This window comes from Megascapheus bottae, chromosome 20 (assembly GCF_031878675.1).
Source record: "Megascapheus bottae isolate mThoBot1 chromosome 20, mThoBot2.hap1, whole genome shotgun sequence".
NCBI classification, from domain to species: Eukaryota; Metazoa; Chordata; class Mammalia; order Rodentia; family Geomyidae; genus Megascapheus; species Megascapheus bottae.
This window is the reverse complement of record NC_143528.1, coordinates 32,829,047-32,844,317: the sequence shown is the minus strand read 5'-3', so window position 1 is coordinate 32,844,317 and position 15,271 is coordinate 32,829,047. Positions and strand designations below refer to the sequence as shown.

The 15,271-nt window shown below is 42.3% G+C and overlaps 1 protein-coding gene across 1 annotated transcript; it reads left to right on the top strand.

Moving 5' to 3' along the window:
• The first annotated feature begins 204 nt into the window (after positions 1-204).
• Positions 205-8,200, top strand: Npy5r (neuropeptide Y receptor Y5). The gene is made up of 3 exons (XM_090354237.1): positions 205-257; positions 1,378-1,401; positions 5,905-8,200. The coding sequence occupies exon 3, from the start codon at positions 5,914-5,916 to the stop codon at positions 7,309-7,311; it is 1,398 nt and encodes a 465-aa protein (XP_090210363.1). The 5' UTR covers positions 205-257; positions 1,378-1,401; positions 5,905-5,913; the 3' UTR covers positions 7,312-8,200.
• The last annotated feature ends 7,071 nt before the right edge of the window (positions 8,201-15,271 follow it).

The following is a 15,271-nucleotide window of genomic DNA, read 5'->3' as shown; positions in this document are numbered from 1 at the left end:
CCCGGGGCCGGTAGCCAGCCCGCGTGCACCGCCCCATCCCGGAGCCCGCACCCCTGTCCTTGGTCCTGAAGCGCTGCGGGGCTCCCCTGGGGCCGCCCGGCTGGGGATCGGGAGTGGGGGTGGGGGTGGGGCCGGGCAGTTGTCACGCGTGAAGGGAGAGCGGGGAAGGGATCGGGTTGTGTTCTTCTCCGCCCGGCAGGTCCCTCACGTCCCCAACTCACCTGGGAGGAGCCGGCGCCGCGGGACCCCGGGAGCAGGTCTGGGGCGCGCGCAGGTGTCGTCCGCGCGGGGCTCGGGGAGGAGGGGGCGGGCGCGGCCCCCGTCGGGGGGCGAGCCTGGCGCGGCGGGCGAGGCGGGGGCTGCGCGGGGGCTCAGCCCCGCGGGGTGTCACGGGCCGTCCAGCCGCCCTGCTGGCCCAAGGCTGGCGGAGGAGACCCAGGAGGTGGCCGCGCTCCCCAAGCTGGCGCTCGGGGAACGCCAGCCGTGAGCATTGCCACGCGCCGGGACGCCGGGGACGAGAGTCCTCCTCAAGTCGGCAGACCTTTTTATGCTGGAAGAAAGGCTAGAGCAAACACCCCCGCCTCCTCCCCACACCCCCGCCCCAAAAATGCATTTTCCACCGCCCATGGAAACAACTTGAGGTTCTCTTAGTGGCTTTTTTTTTCTTTTTTTCCCAGCCTGAATTCAATTTGAAATTTCAGGTTTCTCCAAGGAAGAGAAACTCCGTGGTTAGAACTCAAAAGGGAGCGTGATTGTTAATGGAACAGAGCTCTATTTATCTGTCCGTTCCCAATTTTTACCAGATCCTAACTGGAAGAACAAATCGTGAGACTCTTCGGGAACATGGACTCTTGCCATGGTTCCAAGATCACAGCAGAATTGATGATATATCGTTGCTATAGAGTTAATTTTATTATTTTGTGTGATAGGCACCTTTTGAGAGAAGGATAGCATGCATTTTCCCAAGACAGGAAATCATCTTAACAAAGAAATTGTAACCAAATGAACAAATCTGTTCTTAGTAGATCCTCCTGTTATTCTTTTTAAAGGACTGTTGACTTTCTCAAGATGTTAAAAAAAATGTATCGAGAAGATTTCATTGTCCAGGAACTGGACATAAGAAAGGGTTCACTTTCTGTATCAGATTTTTTTCTGAAATAATATTTCTCTTTTCCATTGCCAAAACCCTCTCTTTTGGGTTCTATTTCATAATTCCTAGAGTAATGCAAGTTGAAGTAGAGTTCTCATATGACGTGGCCTTCATTACTTACAGAATATGCGTGCCACAGGAAGTGTACAGGGTTCATTATAGCACTTGTTGAAAAACAGAGATTTACATCTTCGTAGGTCTGTTTACTGTTTTGTTTTCTTTTCCAGGAAGAAAAAAGAGAAGTTAAAAGGGTAAGTTTTAGGGGAAAACATCTTTGTGTATTTATCTGTTTACTTGTTTAAATTTACTTTTTGTATTTATTTACTTGCCTAAATTTACTTTGTTTAAATTAGAAAGTAATTCCTCTACTTTAGACTTCCAACTTTCAAAGAGATGACTTAAATCTTATTGAATGTTTTTTCTGTTTATTTTTCACTACAAAAAAAATATTTATGCATTTAAGGCATACGTGCACTTGAACTCAGGATCTAGGTGGTAGCCTTTAACTTTTTTCATTCAAGTCTGGCATTCTATTAGAGTTGAAGCTCTACTTTTGGCTCTTTGGTGGCTAATTAGAGATTAGAGTCTCATGAACTTTACTCCCTAGGTTGGATTTGAACCATGATCTTCAAATCTCAGCCTCTTGTGTAACTAGGATTACAGGTTTGAGCCACTGGCACCTGACAAGGAGATACTTTTAAAGAAACTGAACATCACTGCCACATGTCCTCATGATAATCTCCAGAATTTAGTGATTAGGAGAATTTGTGCCTTGAAATAAAGACTGGCAGAGTGTTTACTTTGTGCAGAGCACTTTACATGCTATGTGTGTTTATGTTTGTCTGGTGAATGGTTTGGATGGGATTAGGTGAAAGATCAAATGAACGAATGAAGGGATGGATGGATATCTGGATGGATGAATGGATGGATGTTACAAGATAGAAGACACAGGAAAAAAAGCAGGATAATCTAGTTAATCTATCAATTGGAATGTAAGTGTTCGTTATACTTATATATTATACATTACAACAGTGCAATGTTTTGTGATCTACTTAACTGAATATCTCATTAGAGTCATAAGAATACCATTCATTCAGCCTCCACTTGGGGGTTTGCAGTAACCACATGACTTTGAATTAATCCCTCATAGAAAGCTTTGAATTAATTCCTGTCCACATTATATTGTATTAGTTATTTTTATGCCATCAAAACAGAGTAGAACACAGCATGTCAGATGGTCAATAACTTATTGAATGAGAGGAGGAAGGAAGAATCAAATAATTTTATTTAGCTATTCACTAATGAATCAAGCTCTCTTTTAAATTAACAACTTATCTACTTTCTTAAAATATTTAAATGTCTTAAGAAAGGAAAAGCATATTATTTTCATTTTTTTCTCACTTTCCAGTGATTAGTTAGAATGGCATTTACTTCATCCAGTAGCTAAGATATCAGTGGTTTTCATTGTTTAATAACTAAAATAGTTTATGCTCGTATATTTAAAATGGAAGAAGCTTAGCAACTCTCCAATCTGACATGTTTCTTTTTCATTTGAATAAAATATGTGATATTGTTTAAATTTTTGCTTCCTGGTGCTTCTATGTTAATTTTATTAAAGAACATATCAAATTAAAAAAGTTAAAAGTAATAAACTGTCAATTTTGTACATATGTTTCTGCACATTGCACTTTGGGGCCAAGTCAAATTTTTTTCTAATCTCAGTCGTGTTCTAAAACATCTATCTAAATATATGTAAACATAGACATATCACATATTTACTCTATTATGAATACTTCTAGGGTGATTCATTTGTTATTTTAAAACTGAGAACACTAAACTGCTTTCAAATGATTACTAACAAAAATTGCCCTGGTATCTATTATGCCTAATGTACCTCCCCATCATGAAACTAATTAAAGCTTTCCTCTTCAATTAGAGTGGAATTGACTACCTTGGAAACAATCTGAATTTTAGACTCAAAACCACATTGTTTCATTGCTACAAACTTGACTACATTTTGCTGAGCAATTTTACTTGGAATGCATTGTCACAGTAGGGAGAGAAAAAGTCAGTTTGAAACTATCTCCAATCACAAAGCTGGGAGGAAAAATGGACTCAAGCTAGTAAATGATCAGTGTAACCGTAATATTCACAAGACAATACATTGGAAATGAACTTTTCAACTTGGGAGGGGAAAAGGTGGAGGGAGAGAAAGTGGGAGAAAAACATGGGAAGGAGCAGCATGGTGATACATGCTTGTGATTCCATCCCTCCAGAGGCTGAGGTAGGAGGATGGAGATCAATTTAGTGAGCTCTAGGCGAGTATTGGCTACATAAGGAGATCATACCCCACAGGAAAAAAATTAAGGAAGGATGGAACGAAGGAAAGAAGGAAGTGAGGGAGGAAGGAAGAGTGGAGGGAAAGGGGGAAGGAAGGGAAAGGAAAGAAAGGAAGGGAAGGCAAGGGAAAGGATCTGCAAGTAAAGGAGGAGAAAAAATAAAATGGGAAGAGAAACAGAGAGGGGAGAAAGAATGGAAAGGAGGAAGACAGGAAGGAAGGGAAGGAGTCAAAGCAATAGTTAAGCAAGAAAACAGCTATAAATAGCCTGTAATATTTGTAACATGTGATCCTGAATAAGATAACTAAAGCCAGGGGGTCATCAGAATCAGGGAATTAGGCAGAATCCCCAATCAAAGCTGCTTTCATTAGAAGCCAACTCACCTAACCATAGGAGTTCCAGGAAAGTGATTGTCTAGTCATAAGGCAAATGAGTCAGAAGGCCATTGCAAGTCACTTTTGTCACCCCTTTTTCTCCAGAAGCAATACTGACATAAATTGCACATTAATGCTATCTGAGACACTCAGATATATCTATCTTTACAGGCATGCAATTAACATTTGGAATTCCATTTCCACAAGATCAGTAATAAAAGCTGAGTTTTTTTGTTTTGTTTTGGGGGAAGTATTTTTTGTTTATTTTTTTTAAAGAAACCTTCAACTTTTCTTGTAGCAGAATGATGACTAGCATCTGATTTCAACCAGAGTCCTGGGCCAGAGGGCCAACTCTGGGGGTTCCCGACATGTCAGGTGCACTCACTCACTAATGAAAGAGAGGAGCAATCGTGGAGAGTGGGAGCAGACATTAGTTCATCCTGAGAAGAGGGGAGCTAAGTGTTTTGGCTCACCTCCATGTGCTGGCAAAGCTTCAGGATCATAGCTCTCTGGCATGAGGGAGAGCTATTCAAAACAAAGCTGTTGCAGTTGGAGCGTCATGGCTGACTGTGACCTTAGTGCTGGTTCCACAAAGGGATTCCCTAGAATTTGCAATCCCCATTATCACCTGACATGCTTCATGGTGCAGCCTTGTCTTTAGAGGCGATTGTCTTCCTTCGGGGCCATTATCTTCCCTGAAAGCCTTGCTGTTGTTTGTAGTAGTTTCAGTCCCCAGCTATCAAGATTAAGGTATAGATTCTGGTGAGTCCCAGAATCCCAGGTGACTGCTAGAGAGAGACTCAGAGCAAAGCAGACAGGTGCACAATCAAGAAAGTGATGTCAGGCTTTATCCTGTGTTTAGTTCAGTTGCAATCCTGAGTGAAGAGTGCTAAGTACCTCCAAGTCTAAGTACTAAGCAGATTCTAAGTACTTGTGATACTGTTTATAACTATATATAAAACTGAAGCTAATTTAATTATGGCAAATCTCCACATGAAAGACTTTTTTGTGTGTAAATTGACTAGACCAGGATTTTAGGTCCTTCATAAAGATGACAGTGTATACCATACATTTAGGCACACATGCCACTTTTTTTTTTTTTGCCAGTCCTGGGCTTGAGCTCAGGGCCTGAGCACTGTCCTTAGACTTTCTCAAGGCTAGAGCTCTACCACTTGAGCCTCAGCACCACTTCCGGCTTTTTTCTATGTATGTGGTACCGAGGAATCGAACCCAGGTCTTTGTGCATGCTAGGCAAGCACTCTACCACTAGGCCAAACTCCCAGACCCACATGCCACTTTTAAAGCTTTAAATGTAACCTTTCACTTAGTGATCTAGACATGAATGTATACTTATTGGTACATAGCAAAAATGCTTTTAATAGCTATGTAATCTCTGTGGAGATATCTATTCATTAGCATTATCTTTTGTTCCCTTGAGTTTTCTGTAGGAAATTATTTTTTCCAGATGTTTACTTTAAAAAAAATTGTTTTTTCCCAGTCCTGGGCTTGAGCTCAGGGCCTGAGCATTGTCCTTGGACTTTCTCAAGGCTAGAGCTCTACCACTTGAATCACAGCACCACTTCGGGCCTTTTTCTGTGTTATGTGGTACTGGGGAATCAGAACCCTGGTCTTCGTGCATGCAAGGCAAACCTTTACCACTAGGCCAACACTCCTTGCGGGTCTTCATTTGGCTTTTACCCTTTCCTCCTCTTACTTCCCACACAAACGTAAAAGCAAAGCTGTAGTCCAAGTGGAGCACGTTCTACAACCGATGATGACCTTCAAGGTCAAGGTCACTGTCCTGGGGCTGCATTTAAAACTACGGTTCCCAGCCGAGCAGAGGCCTTTCTAAATCTTCTTGGATGGATGCAACAAGGGCCCAGGCTCTGAAACCCGGGTGGATTAAGTCGTGGCCCTCCAGTCAGTGGTGTTGCCTTGGTTTTCCCCCCGGGTGGATTAAGTCGTGGCCCTCCAGTCAGTGGTGTTGCCTTGGTTTTCCCCCCAAGCTGACGGGGGGGATGTCCTCATTGATTCCCTGCAGGGTTCTAATATGGATCTCGAGCTGCAGGCGAAGGAGAACACGACCATGGTGACCGAGAACGGCACGGGGGCCACGCGGGATGCAGACTTCCCGGTGTGGGACGACTACCGGAGCGGCAGCGTGGACGACTTCCAGTACTTCCTCATCGGGCTGTACACCTTCGTCAGTCTCCTGGGCTTCCTGGGCAATCTGTTGATTTTAATGGCGGTGGCGAAGAAGCGCAGCCAGAAGACGACGGTGAACTTCCTGATCGGGAACCTGGCGTTCTCGGACATCCTGGTGGTGTTGTTCTGCTCGCCCTTCACGCTGACCTCCGTCCTGCTGGACCAGTGGATCTTCGGCAAGGTCATGTGCCACCTGATGCCTTTCCTCCAGTGCGTGTGCGTGCTGGTGTCCACGCTCATCCTCATCTCCATCGCCGTGGTCAGGTACCACATGATCAAGAGCCCCGCGTCCAACACCCTGACGGCGCACCACGGCTACTTCCTGATCGCCACGGTGTGGACGCTGGGGCTGGCGCTCTGCTCGCCCCTGCCGGTCTTCCACAGCCTGGTGGAGCTGCGCGAGGCGCTGGGCCCCGCGTGGCTGAGCAGCAGGTACCTGTGCGTGGAGGCCTGGCCTTCGGACTCCTACCGGATCGCCTTCACCCTGTCGTTGCTGCTGGTGCAGTACATCCTGCCCCTGGTCTGCCTCACCGTCAGCCACACGGGCGTCTGCAGGAGCGTCAGCTGCGGCCTGGCCCGCAGGGAAGCCAGGCTGGAGGAGAACGAGATGGTCAACTTGGCGCTGCAGCCGGCGGCGGCACCCAAGAGCGGGCCCCCGGCAGCCAGGCCGCCTCCTCCTCCTCCTCCTCCTCCGCCATCATCCGGCAGCCGCCGCTGGGGCTACGACGCCTTCATCCGGAGACACCGCAGGCGCTACAGCAAGAAGACCGCCTGCGTGCTGCCCGCCCCGGCTGGGGCCTCCCGGGGCCGCCCGGGCCCCGCGCGCAGCGGTGGTGGCGGAGGGGGCGGCGGCGGCGGCGCGCTCTCCTCCTCCTCCTCCGGCCAGGTGATGCCTGGGGTCCCTACCTGCTTCGAGGTGAGGCCCGAGGAGAGCGCGGAGGCCCGGGGGGGCCGCGGGAGGCGCGCGGGGGGCCGGATCCACAGGCGATCGCGCAGCGTCTTCTACCGGCTGACCGTGTTGATCCTGGTGTTCGCGGTCAGCTGGATGCCCCTCCACCTGTTCCACGTGGTCACCGACTTCAACGACAACCTCATCTCCAACAGGCACTTCAAGCTGGTGTACTGCGTGTGCCACCTGCTCGGCATGACGTCCTGCTGTCTCAACCCCGTCCTCTATGGCTTCCTGAACAACGGGATCAAGGCCGACCTGAGGGCTCTGCTTCGCTGTCTCCACCTGTCCTGATCCCCACCCGTGGGCACTGAAAACAGACACACAGCAGCAACAACCACACGCATGAAACCCAAGGCTGATACTCACGACGGCGACAGGAGTAGAGCTGGGGCTGACACAGGGGATTTCATTCCTGTGGAGACTCGAGGGTGTGTCCGAATGTAATCCCTTTGTGCATCTGTACGGAGCTATCCATCTCAGCTGTAATTTCATTGAACAACAACAGCAACAAGAAAAGCATTTCATGTTACCTGTCAGTAAAAGAACCATGTCTTTGCTGGAAATAACAGTTAATACATAACCAACTCAATGTTCTTGTCCATACACATAAAAAGAAAAAAATATGGTATTTCTTTTCCCCCTGAAGAACATTTAACTCCTCATTTGAGAAATTTCTTTTAGCTAGCTACCCCCATTGCTATCTGTGTTGAGTTTCTGACAATACAAAAATGGTTAATCTAGCCGGCGGGACAGGGTTCAAGCCTGTAATCCTAGCTACTCAAGTGGCTGAGATCTGAGGATCAAGGTTCAAAGCCAGCCCCGGCACTAAAGGACCTGAGACTCTTATCTCCAATTAACCTCTAGAAAATTGGAAGTGGGGGCTTGGCTCAAGGGTAGGGTGGTAGCCTTGAGCTGAAGAGCTCAGGGACGATGCCCAGGCCGAGTTCAAGTCCTATGACCCACACACAAAAAATGTTCAATATATCCAGGAACTCATAACTAAATGGCAAATGTATGCTTAAATCATATTTATAATTTTATACATCGGTCACGTTTTTGAAAATTCTGTAGAAAAATTATATCTTATATTACTGAGAAGTGGTAAAATTATCAATTTAACTCTACTTCCTAGTAATGCACATTGATTTATCAAGTAAGCTTAACATTTTTTCCCAGATTGTTTTTTTACTGCATTCAACACCACCCAATAAAGACTACTTTCAGATATATCTTCTATGTTCTAAAATATTAAATTTGAATGACATCTGTGTTTCTAATTATTAAATAATTTTAAAGACTAAATATTCACAGACATACAAAGTAATATTTCATGGTATTTCCTTATACTACATCTGCAATATGAAGTTTATATGCTGTCTTGCTAGACATTGTCAATTTCTTTTAAGTATTTGAACATTTCATTTGTTTTTTTGCCAGTCATTTGTTTGGATGCTTGAGTTTTGTTTCTGTTTTTATGCTGCTGCAGGTCAAATCTAGGTTCTTGTGCATGCCAAGCAACTATTCCGCCAGTCAGTTACATCTCCAGCTTTGTTTTGACAACTTTTAAAGTCTTGTAAAAACATACTCTTATTTGAGTATTTGCACATAAGGGTTATATGTATGAGATAATATTGATGTCTTTTTTCAGAACTTATAACTGGTTTAAGCATTTCCCATGTTGATTCCTATTCATACCAAGGAAAAACAATAAAACCAAATAAAATAATTTGTTTTCAAGTAACTAAGAGTTTCAATATTTTACCAATTAGAAGTCCAGTATTGCCTTAGAACTTTGGTTCTGCTCCATTCTCCTTTCCCCCAATGATATCAGCACACACAGGAAGTTGCTGTGATCTCACCTGCGGAAAAAATGTTGTTGGGCATCAGGTGACCTCTGAAGCTTCTGCTGACCTCCAGCCAAGGAGTCACAATCATGGTTGGCTTTCATGGTATATCAGCCTCAGCTTCAGCTGTACAGTGGATGGTCTCTCCCAAAAGTCAAGGCCTGAGACTCAGCCCCAGGGTCCTTCATTGCTTCTCTTTTCCCAACACAGTGCTCTGCTATATCCATGGTGTCACTTTCATGGCTATACACCAGCACTCTTTTTCCCTACTCCTTTCTAGATACAAGGCCCCATCTGCTTTTAAAACATGCGTTCCTCTAGCCTCATTGGTGCTATGTGAAAGTCCTTCTCTCAATGTTTATGTTATATCTCCAAAGATATATTATATTTATATTGTATTTCCAAAGGGGAGAAAACATGTCCACACTTAATCCTTCCTTCCTTCCTTCCTTCCTTCCTTCCTTCCTTCCTTCCTTCCTTCTCTTTCTACCTTTCTTTCTTCCTTCTTTCCTTCTTTCCTTTTTTTATGTCCTAAAGGAATCTACTTATCTCTGCCTTGTAAGAGTGTCCTCAACCAATATTATCCTGTGTCACCACTCTACGTGTGTCCACACTAAAGCTATGGTCAGAACATAGCTTTCTCTCTCTCAATACTTGGATTCAAAACTCATGTCACTCAATGAACAAAAAAAAAATCTGTGCTGAAGAACGAATGGTTATTTTAAAAACACGTTCTACTTGAACACTGAAGTTCAAAGTTTACTGTGAGAGTTCAAAAGGGGGAAAAGACAAGAAGAAAATAAAACTCACTGATGAGGACAAATAACATACAGGGAGACAATCCATCCTATCAGAGTAAGTAACATTAGGAAATATATAACAGCCAAACTTTTACAGTGGTTGATAGATGAGTTTAGTTAAACTTAGTAAATTAACCTGAGGCTCTTAAACTATTGAACTCAATGGAAGTAATTTATATTCCCTAATTAGAGATGACTAAATGATTTTAATAATTGAAAGTTGAGCAGTTTGAATGGGTTGTTGGACTGAAGTCGTTGAGGTTGGGATTAATGGTTTTAGAAAATTAGTAGGAATGAGACTGTCTTCCATGGAGACTTGCTTACTGAGTTAAGCAATTTTTGTTCAGTCAACTTTCCATTGCTCCAGGGCTGATTACATAACTCTGTTTTCATTCTCTCTTGGAGTCTGACACAGTTTCTTGCTCTAATGTAGCCTCCCAAAACCCATGGCTAGAGGAAATAGATGGAGATGAAATTATAAGCAGTCAACCTCATTATTTTAACAATTATTTTAAAATATTTAATTCAGGAAGCAGGTTAAATTGAGTTTTAGAGGCTATTTAAATTATTAACAGTGTTAAGCAACTGAAATGATGAAATAAGGATGACATTTGTAATATGATTATTTTAGGCAAAAGGTATTTATCAAGTATTTCACTGCTGTCATTTGAATATCACCTCTATAACTCATGTGGAAACTCATTTGCCATCATAACAATATTAAGAGGTGGCACCTTGAGAGATCATTGAGTTATCATGAGAGTTTCTTCATGAGACATGGCCATTATCTTGGCAGTGGCTTGGATATTGCCATAACTTCTATGCTGTTTGATGCCCTCTGTCATGTTATGGTGAGATGAGAAGGAACTCACTGGATACTCACACATGGCATCGTGTTTTGGTGTTGCTGTTTGTTTTGTTTTTCAATTGTATTGTCCAATAATGTATAGAGAGATTACAGTTACATTTGTCAGGTAGTGAGTGCATTGCTTCTCACACATTGATACCCCTTCTCATGATTTTGTCCCTGTTTCCCTCCCTCTGCCCCTTCCAAATCATCTTATGGCATCATGTTTTAAAGCCTCTACAACTATAGAAACCAATTTTCTTTTCTTTAAAATTTACTGAGTCTGGCTGGGTATGCTCATCACCTGCTTTGTGATCCCAGCACTCATGAGGCTGAGGCAGGAAGATGGGGAGTTCAAAGCCACCTTGGATTACATAAAATTAATTAAACGGCAATTAATGATGTAATATGCAGATGTGTGTGGCTTCCTAAAGCTGGCCATAACAAAGTACCATAATCTGAGAGACAATAAAATGCAAATATTGATTGTCTCACAGTTGCAGTGCTGGCAGTGCGAAACTGCCATGGGTGGGGGTGGGGAAGGCCTGAAGGGGGCAGGAATCCAGGCTCTGGCTGATCCCAACTGCTCAGACTTGCTGACATTCTTCAATGCTCCTTACAGCTGCTTAACTCCCATGTCTTCCTTACTGTCCCGTGATGCCCCTTCTCCTTTTGTGTTTCTGTGTTTAAAGGTGTCCTTTTTATTTTCCCCTGAAGGACTCCAGTCATATTAGATTTCCTCCCTGCCATCCAGTAGAAAGTCAGCTCAACTTGTCGAATTACATGTTCAATGATCCATTTTCCAAGTAGGATCACATTCTGAGGTACCAGAGGGTTAGAATTTTGATGTACACATTTTGAAGGGGGAGACATAAGACAACCTTAAATTGCACACATATTCCCCCACCCCATCGTTCTGTTTTTCTTTCTCGTGCTGAGCATCAAACATAGGTCTTTACGAATGTGCCAGTCAAGCATTAGTAACAAGAGTGATAAGAGCCTTAGCACCTCAAGATTATAATATAATATATAAGAAATTTAAAAAATAATACTATAATAACAATAATGACGATGAAGTGATGTGGCAGGAGAAAAACAAATTGGGTATAATTTCAAATGGGATAATTCTGTAGTCTTAGCTAAGAGGACGAATTTCATACAAGGACTTGAAAAAAATGTGAGGAAAAAATGAGGAAAATGTGAGTAGCAGGAAAAAGGGCACTCTGGGGAAATTTTTCAGCCTTTAAGTGGAGGACTCATTTTCAGTGTTAAAGGAATAAAGAGGAAACCATTGTAGTAGAAATGCAATAAGCAGAGGTAAAGTGCACAAGGAGTTGAGAGGCAGGCCTTACTCACCTTTGCTGGCATTTGTAAGTACTCTGACTTTCCCTCTTAGTAAAATGGGGAGCAATTTCGATGTTGACCGGAGATGGAACATGACCAATCTTGCAATAAGAGGATGACTGTCGCTATGACAATAGACTATTCCTCCATCTTCCTCTACAGCATTAACAATTGACGATGCTTATGCCAGGAACTCTCTGGGGGTTACAAAACAGTGATATTCTAGTCTACCAATTTTTCCCATACCAGGTAGGTTGATGAAACATTCTGCTCATCTATAATTTGCTCATCGGATCATAGAATTCATTAAGGAAATACAGGATGGCAGCTTGTCAAACTCCAGGCCCTAGACTATTGGACCTAGACAACTTTGAGTACTTCCAATCATTCTGTTGTACTCCCTATGATGTGTTCCTAGGTCAGCCTAATGCTATTCACACAGTCCAGGTCAAATTATGTGCATTCTCTAAAGAGTTAAAGTCAGGACATTTTTTTAGTAGTAGATCTTTTTTTCCCATATATTTTTATTGTAATTAATAGAAGGATTACATGATATTTACCAGATAGATGGTGCATTAATTCCCATACATTGATACCCTTTCACATGTCTTGGTCCCCATTTCCCTCCCCCAATCCCCACCCCTCATCTTGTTTTCCCCTGTTCCCTATCCAATTTCAAATAACCAAATACAAATATATCCGATATATCAGGCAACAAAGTGAGATACTGTAACAATATGAGATAACCAAGGGACAGCAAAAGAGATGAGAGATAACATAGTTTAGTAGTAGATCTTTAGGAAATACACTAGAAAAAATTTTTCCGATGCTATTTTGACTGGAGCCCCCTATTCATCTAAAATTCACCATAAAACTACTACTGAGTAAGTAAAGGATTTCAAAATGTTCCAAGTATAATCTTTTTTTCCTTCCTTCTTGTTTGCTTCCTTCCTTTCTTTCTTCCTTTCTCTTTCTTTTTCTAACTTTCTTTCTCCTCTTTCCTTTCTTTCTCTATTTCCTTCTCTTGCTTTCTTTTCTTTCTTCCTTCCTTCCTCCCTCCCTCCTCCCTCTCCTTCCCTCCTCCCTCTCCCTCTCCATCCCTTTGTCTCTCTCTCTTTCTCTTTCTCTCTCTCTCTCTCTCTCTCTCTCTCTCTCTCTCTCTCTCTCTCTCTCTCTCTCTTTCCTTCAGTCATTCTTTCTTTCTTTCTGTCAGTTATGGGGCCTGAATTCAAGGCCTAGATGCTGTACTTGACTTTTCTGGCTGACTTCAAACCATGATCCTCAGATTTCAGATTTCTGAGTAGCTGGGATTACAGACAAGAGCCACCAGCACTCAGCGACTCTTGTACTTTCAATATGAAAATTCCTGTTGTTAGTATTTTGCTCTAAATGCAGGCCTACGATCCTTGATTGGACTTTGCTGTCCTCCTCTGATCGAAACTGTTGACCCGGTGAACAATATATTTAATTTGCTGCAGAAATATTAATGCATTTGGTTTTGCAACATTACTCTAGATTACAGTGAATGTAATAAATATGAAAATATACAGATAACTATAACTACATATCTAATATAAATTATTATGAGCCAGGATATGATAAGGACACATCTGCATCCATGTTCATTGCCGCACTATTCACAATAGCCAAGTTGTGGAAGCAGCCCAGACACACAATATATGAGTGGATCCAAAAATTTGGCATCTATACAGAGTGGAAGTTTTTTACACAGCCACTAGAAAGAATAAAATGATGGCATTTGCAGGGAAATGGATTGAACTCGAACAAATCATGTTATTTAAGCGAGGTAAGCCAAGATGAGAGAGACAAATGACATATGTTTTCACTGATATGCAGAAATTAGGTCTAAAATACATTGGGATAGGATAAATTATATAAGATTCTAGATACTTGCACACTGTGAGACCAAAAGAAGATACTCTTAGGAGAGAAATACAAAGGTGCAATGCCTAACGCCTCTCATATTTATCCAAAATAGTACACATACTGAAACAAACTCCAAGATATGGAAACAAGAGACCTCTTTTTTTCTCTCTTTTAAAGAAGTTTTCGGGTTTGATGATTCTTTCTTTTTTCTTTACCTTCTGTATGGTAATATGTATGTGGGAGGCTGGAGGGGAAGGTACAGAACTCGAGGGGAAAAGAGTGAAAAAGGGCAGCTCTGGAGCTAAGTGGGCACTGAAGGAAGTGAATGATTCGGTACATTGGTAGAGACAGGAGGGAGGGAGTAGGAGAAAGTGAAGGAACAGGAGACCCTGTCTGAAAGGAAATGTGCTCATTACCTGGTGTATGTAACCCTTCTGCGTATCACCTGTGAAGTAGCAAAATAATAAATTAAAAACTATTTTTCCTGTTTTGGGTAGAGACTTATGAACATACTACAGTAAATATGGATATTCCACATGTTCCTGATGCATGTATTTATGTTAGTCTGTGTTTAAAAGGAGTCACCTGATTATAGCTTCCAGTTATCTCCTATTTAAAAAATTGTATCTTTTTTAGATGCTATCTTGAGTAACATGCTGACAATTTAGCTCTGCATTCCTGGAGACAAAACTTCTAGACTACCAATAGAATTTGTTAGACTTTACAATTCTGGTTGGTGCTGAGTCACTGGATACCCTGCACTTACAATGTAAAATGTGCTTGGCATAAAACTACTTCAAATTTGTAACATTATAACAACTTCTTTTAAAGAAAGCTGAGATATAACAAGACCTTCCTCTAGAGATGTAATGAATATCTTTGCATGCCATTTAAAATAAAATGATCACCCAGGACTGGTGGTTTAAGCCTGTAATTCTAGCTACTCAAGAGACTGAGATCTGAGGGTTGAAGTCTGAACCCAGCCTGGACAGGCAAATCTGTGAGACTCTTATCTCTAAATAACCACAAGAAGATAGAAGTGGAGGTGTAGCTCAAGCCATAGGATACTAGCCTTGAGCAAAAACAGCTCAGGGACAGCATCCAGGACCTAGGATTGGAAAAAAATAAAACAAACAGGAAAAAAAACCCTAAATTAAACTACAGCTTAATTGGTTACTCAATAGATAACTTTGATTGTGGCAATTAAAGAGGAGAAAACAAAGCAAAAAGTAAAAACTAAGTACTAGTCACAGGAAGTTCGCTGTAATTTTGGACTTTGTGCTCATTTCCTCTTAATCTTTGTTTCTATCATTCACTGAGGATACCTACACTCTACTTAGCAATCTGAAATTCTTCCCACCAATCAGCCTGTCAAGTAACCAGAATGTATTAAACAATGCAACCACAAAGATGTTCAGTAACTGTTAGCTGTCAAGGCTAAGCATCTGTAATGTGTCTATTGCACATCTGATTTTTTTTGTTATTGTTTGCTTACTTGTTTGTTTTGGTACTAAGGTTTGAGTTTGTGG

What these genes read in the sequence shown, in the direction of transcription:
- Npy5r (XM_090354237.1), top strand. Translation starts at nt 5,914, where the DNA reads ATGGATCTCGAGCTGCAGGCGAAGGAGAACACGACCATGGTGACCGAG.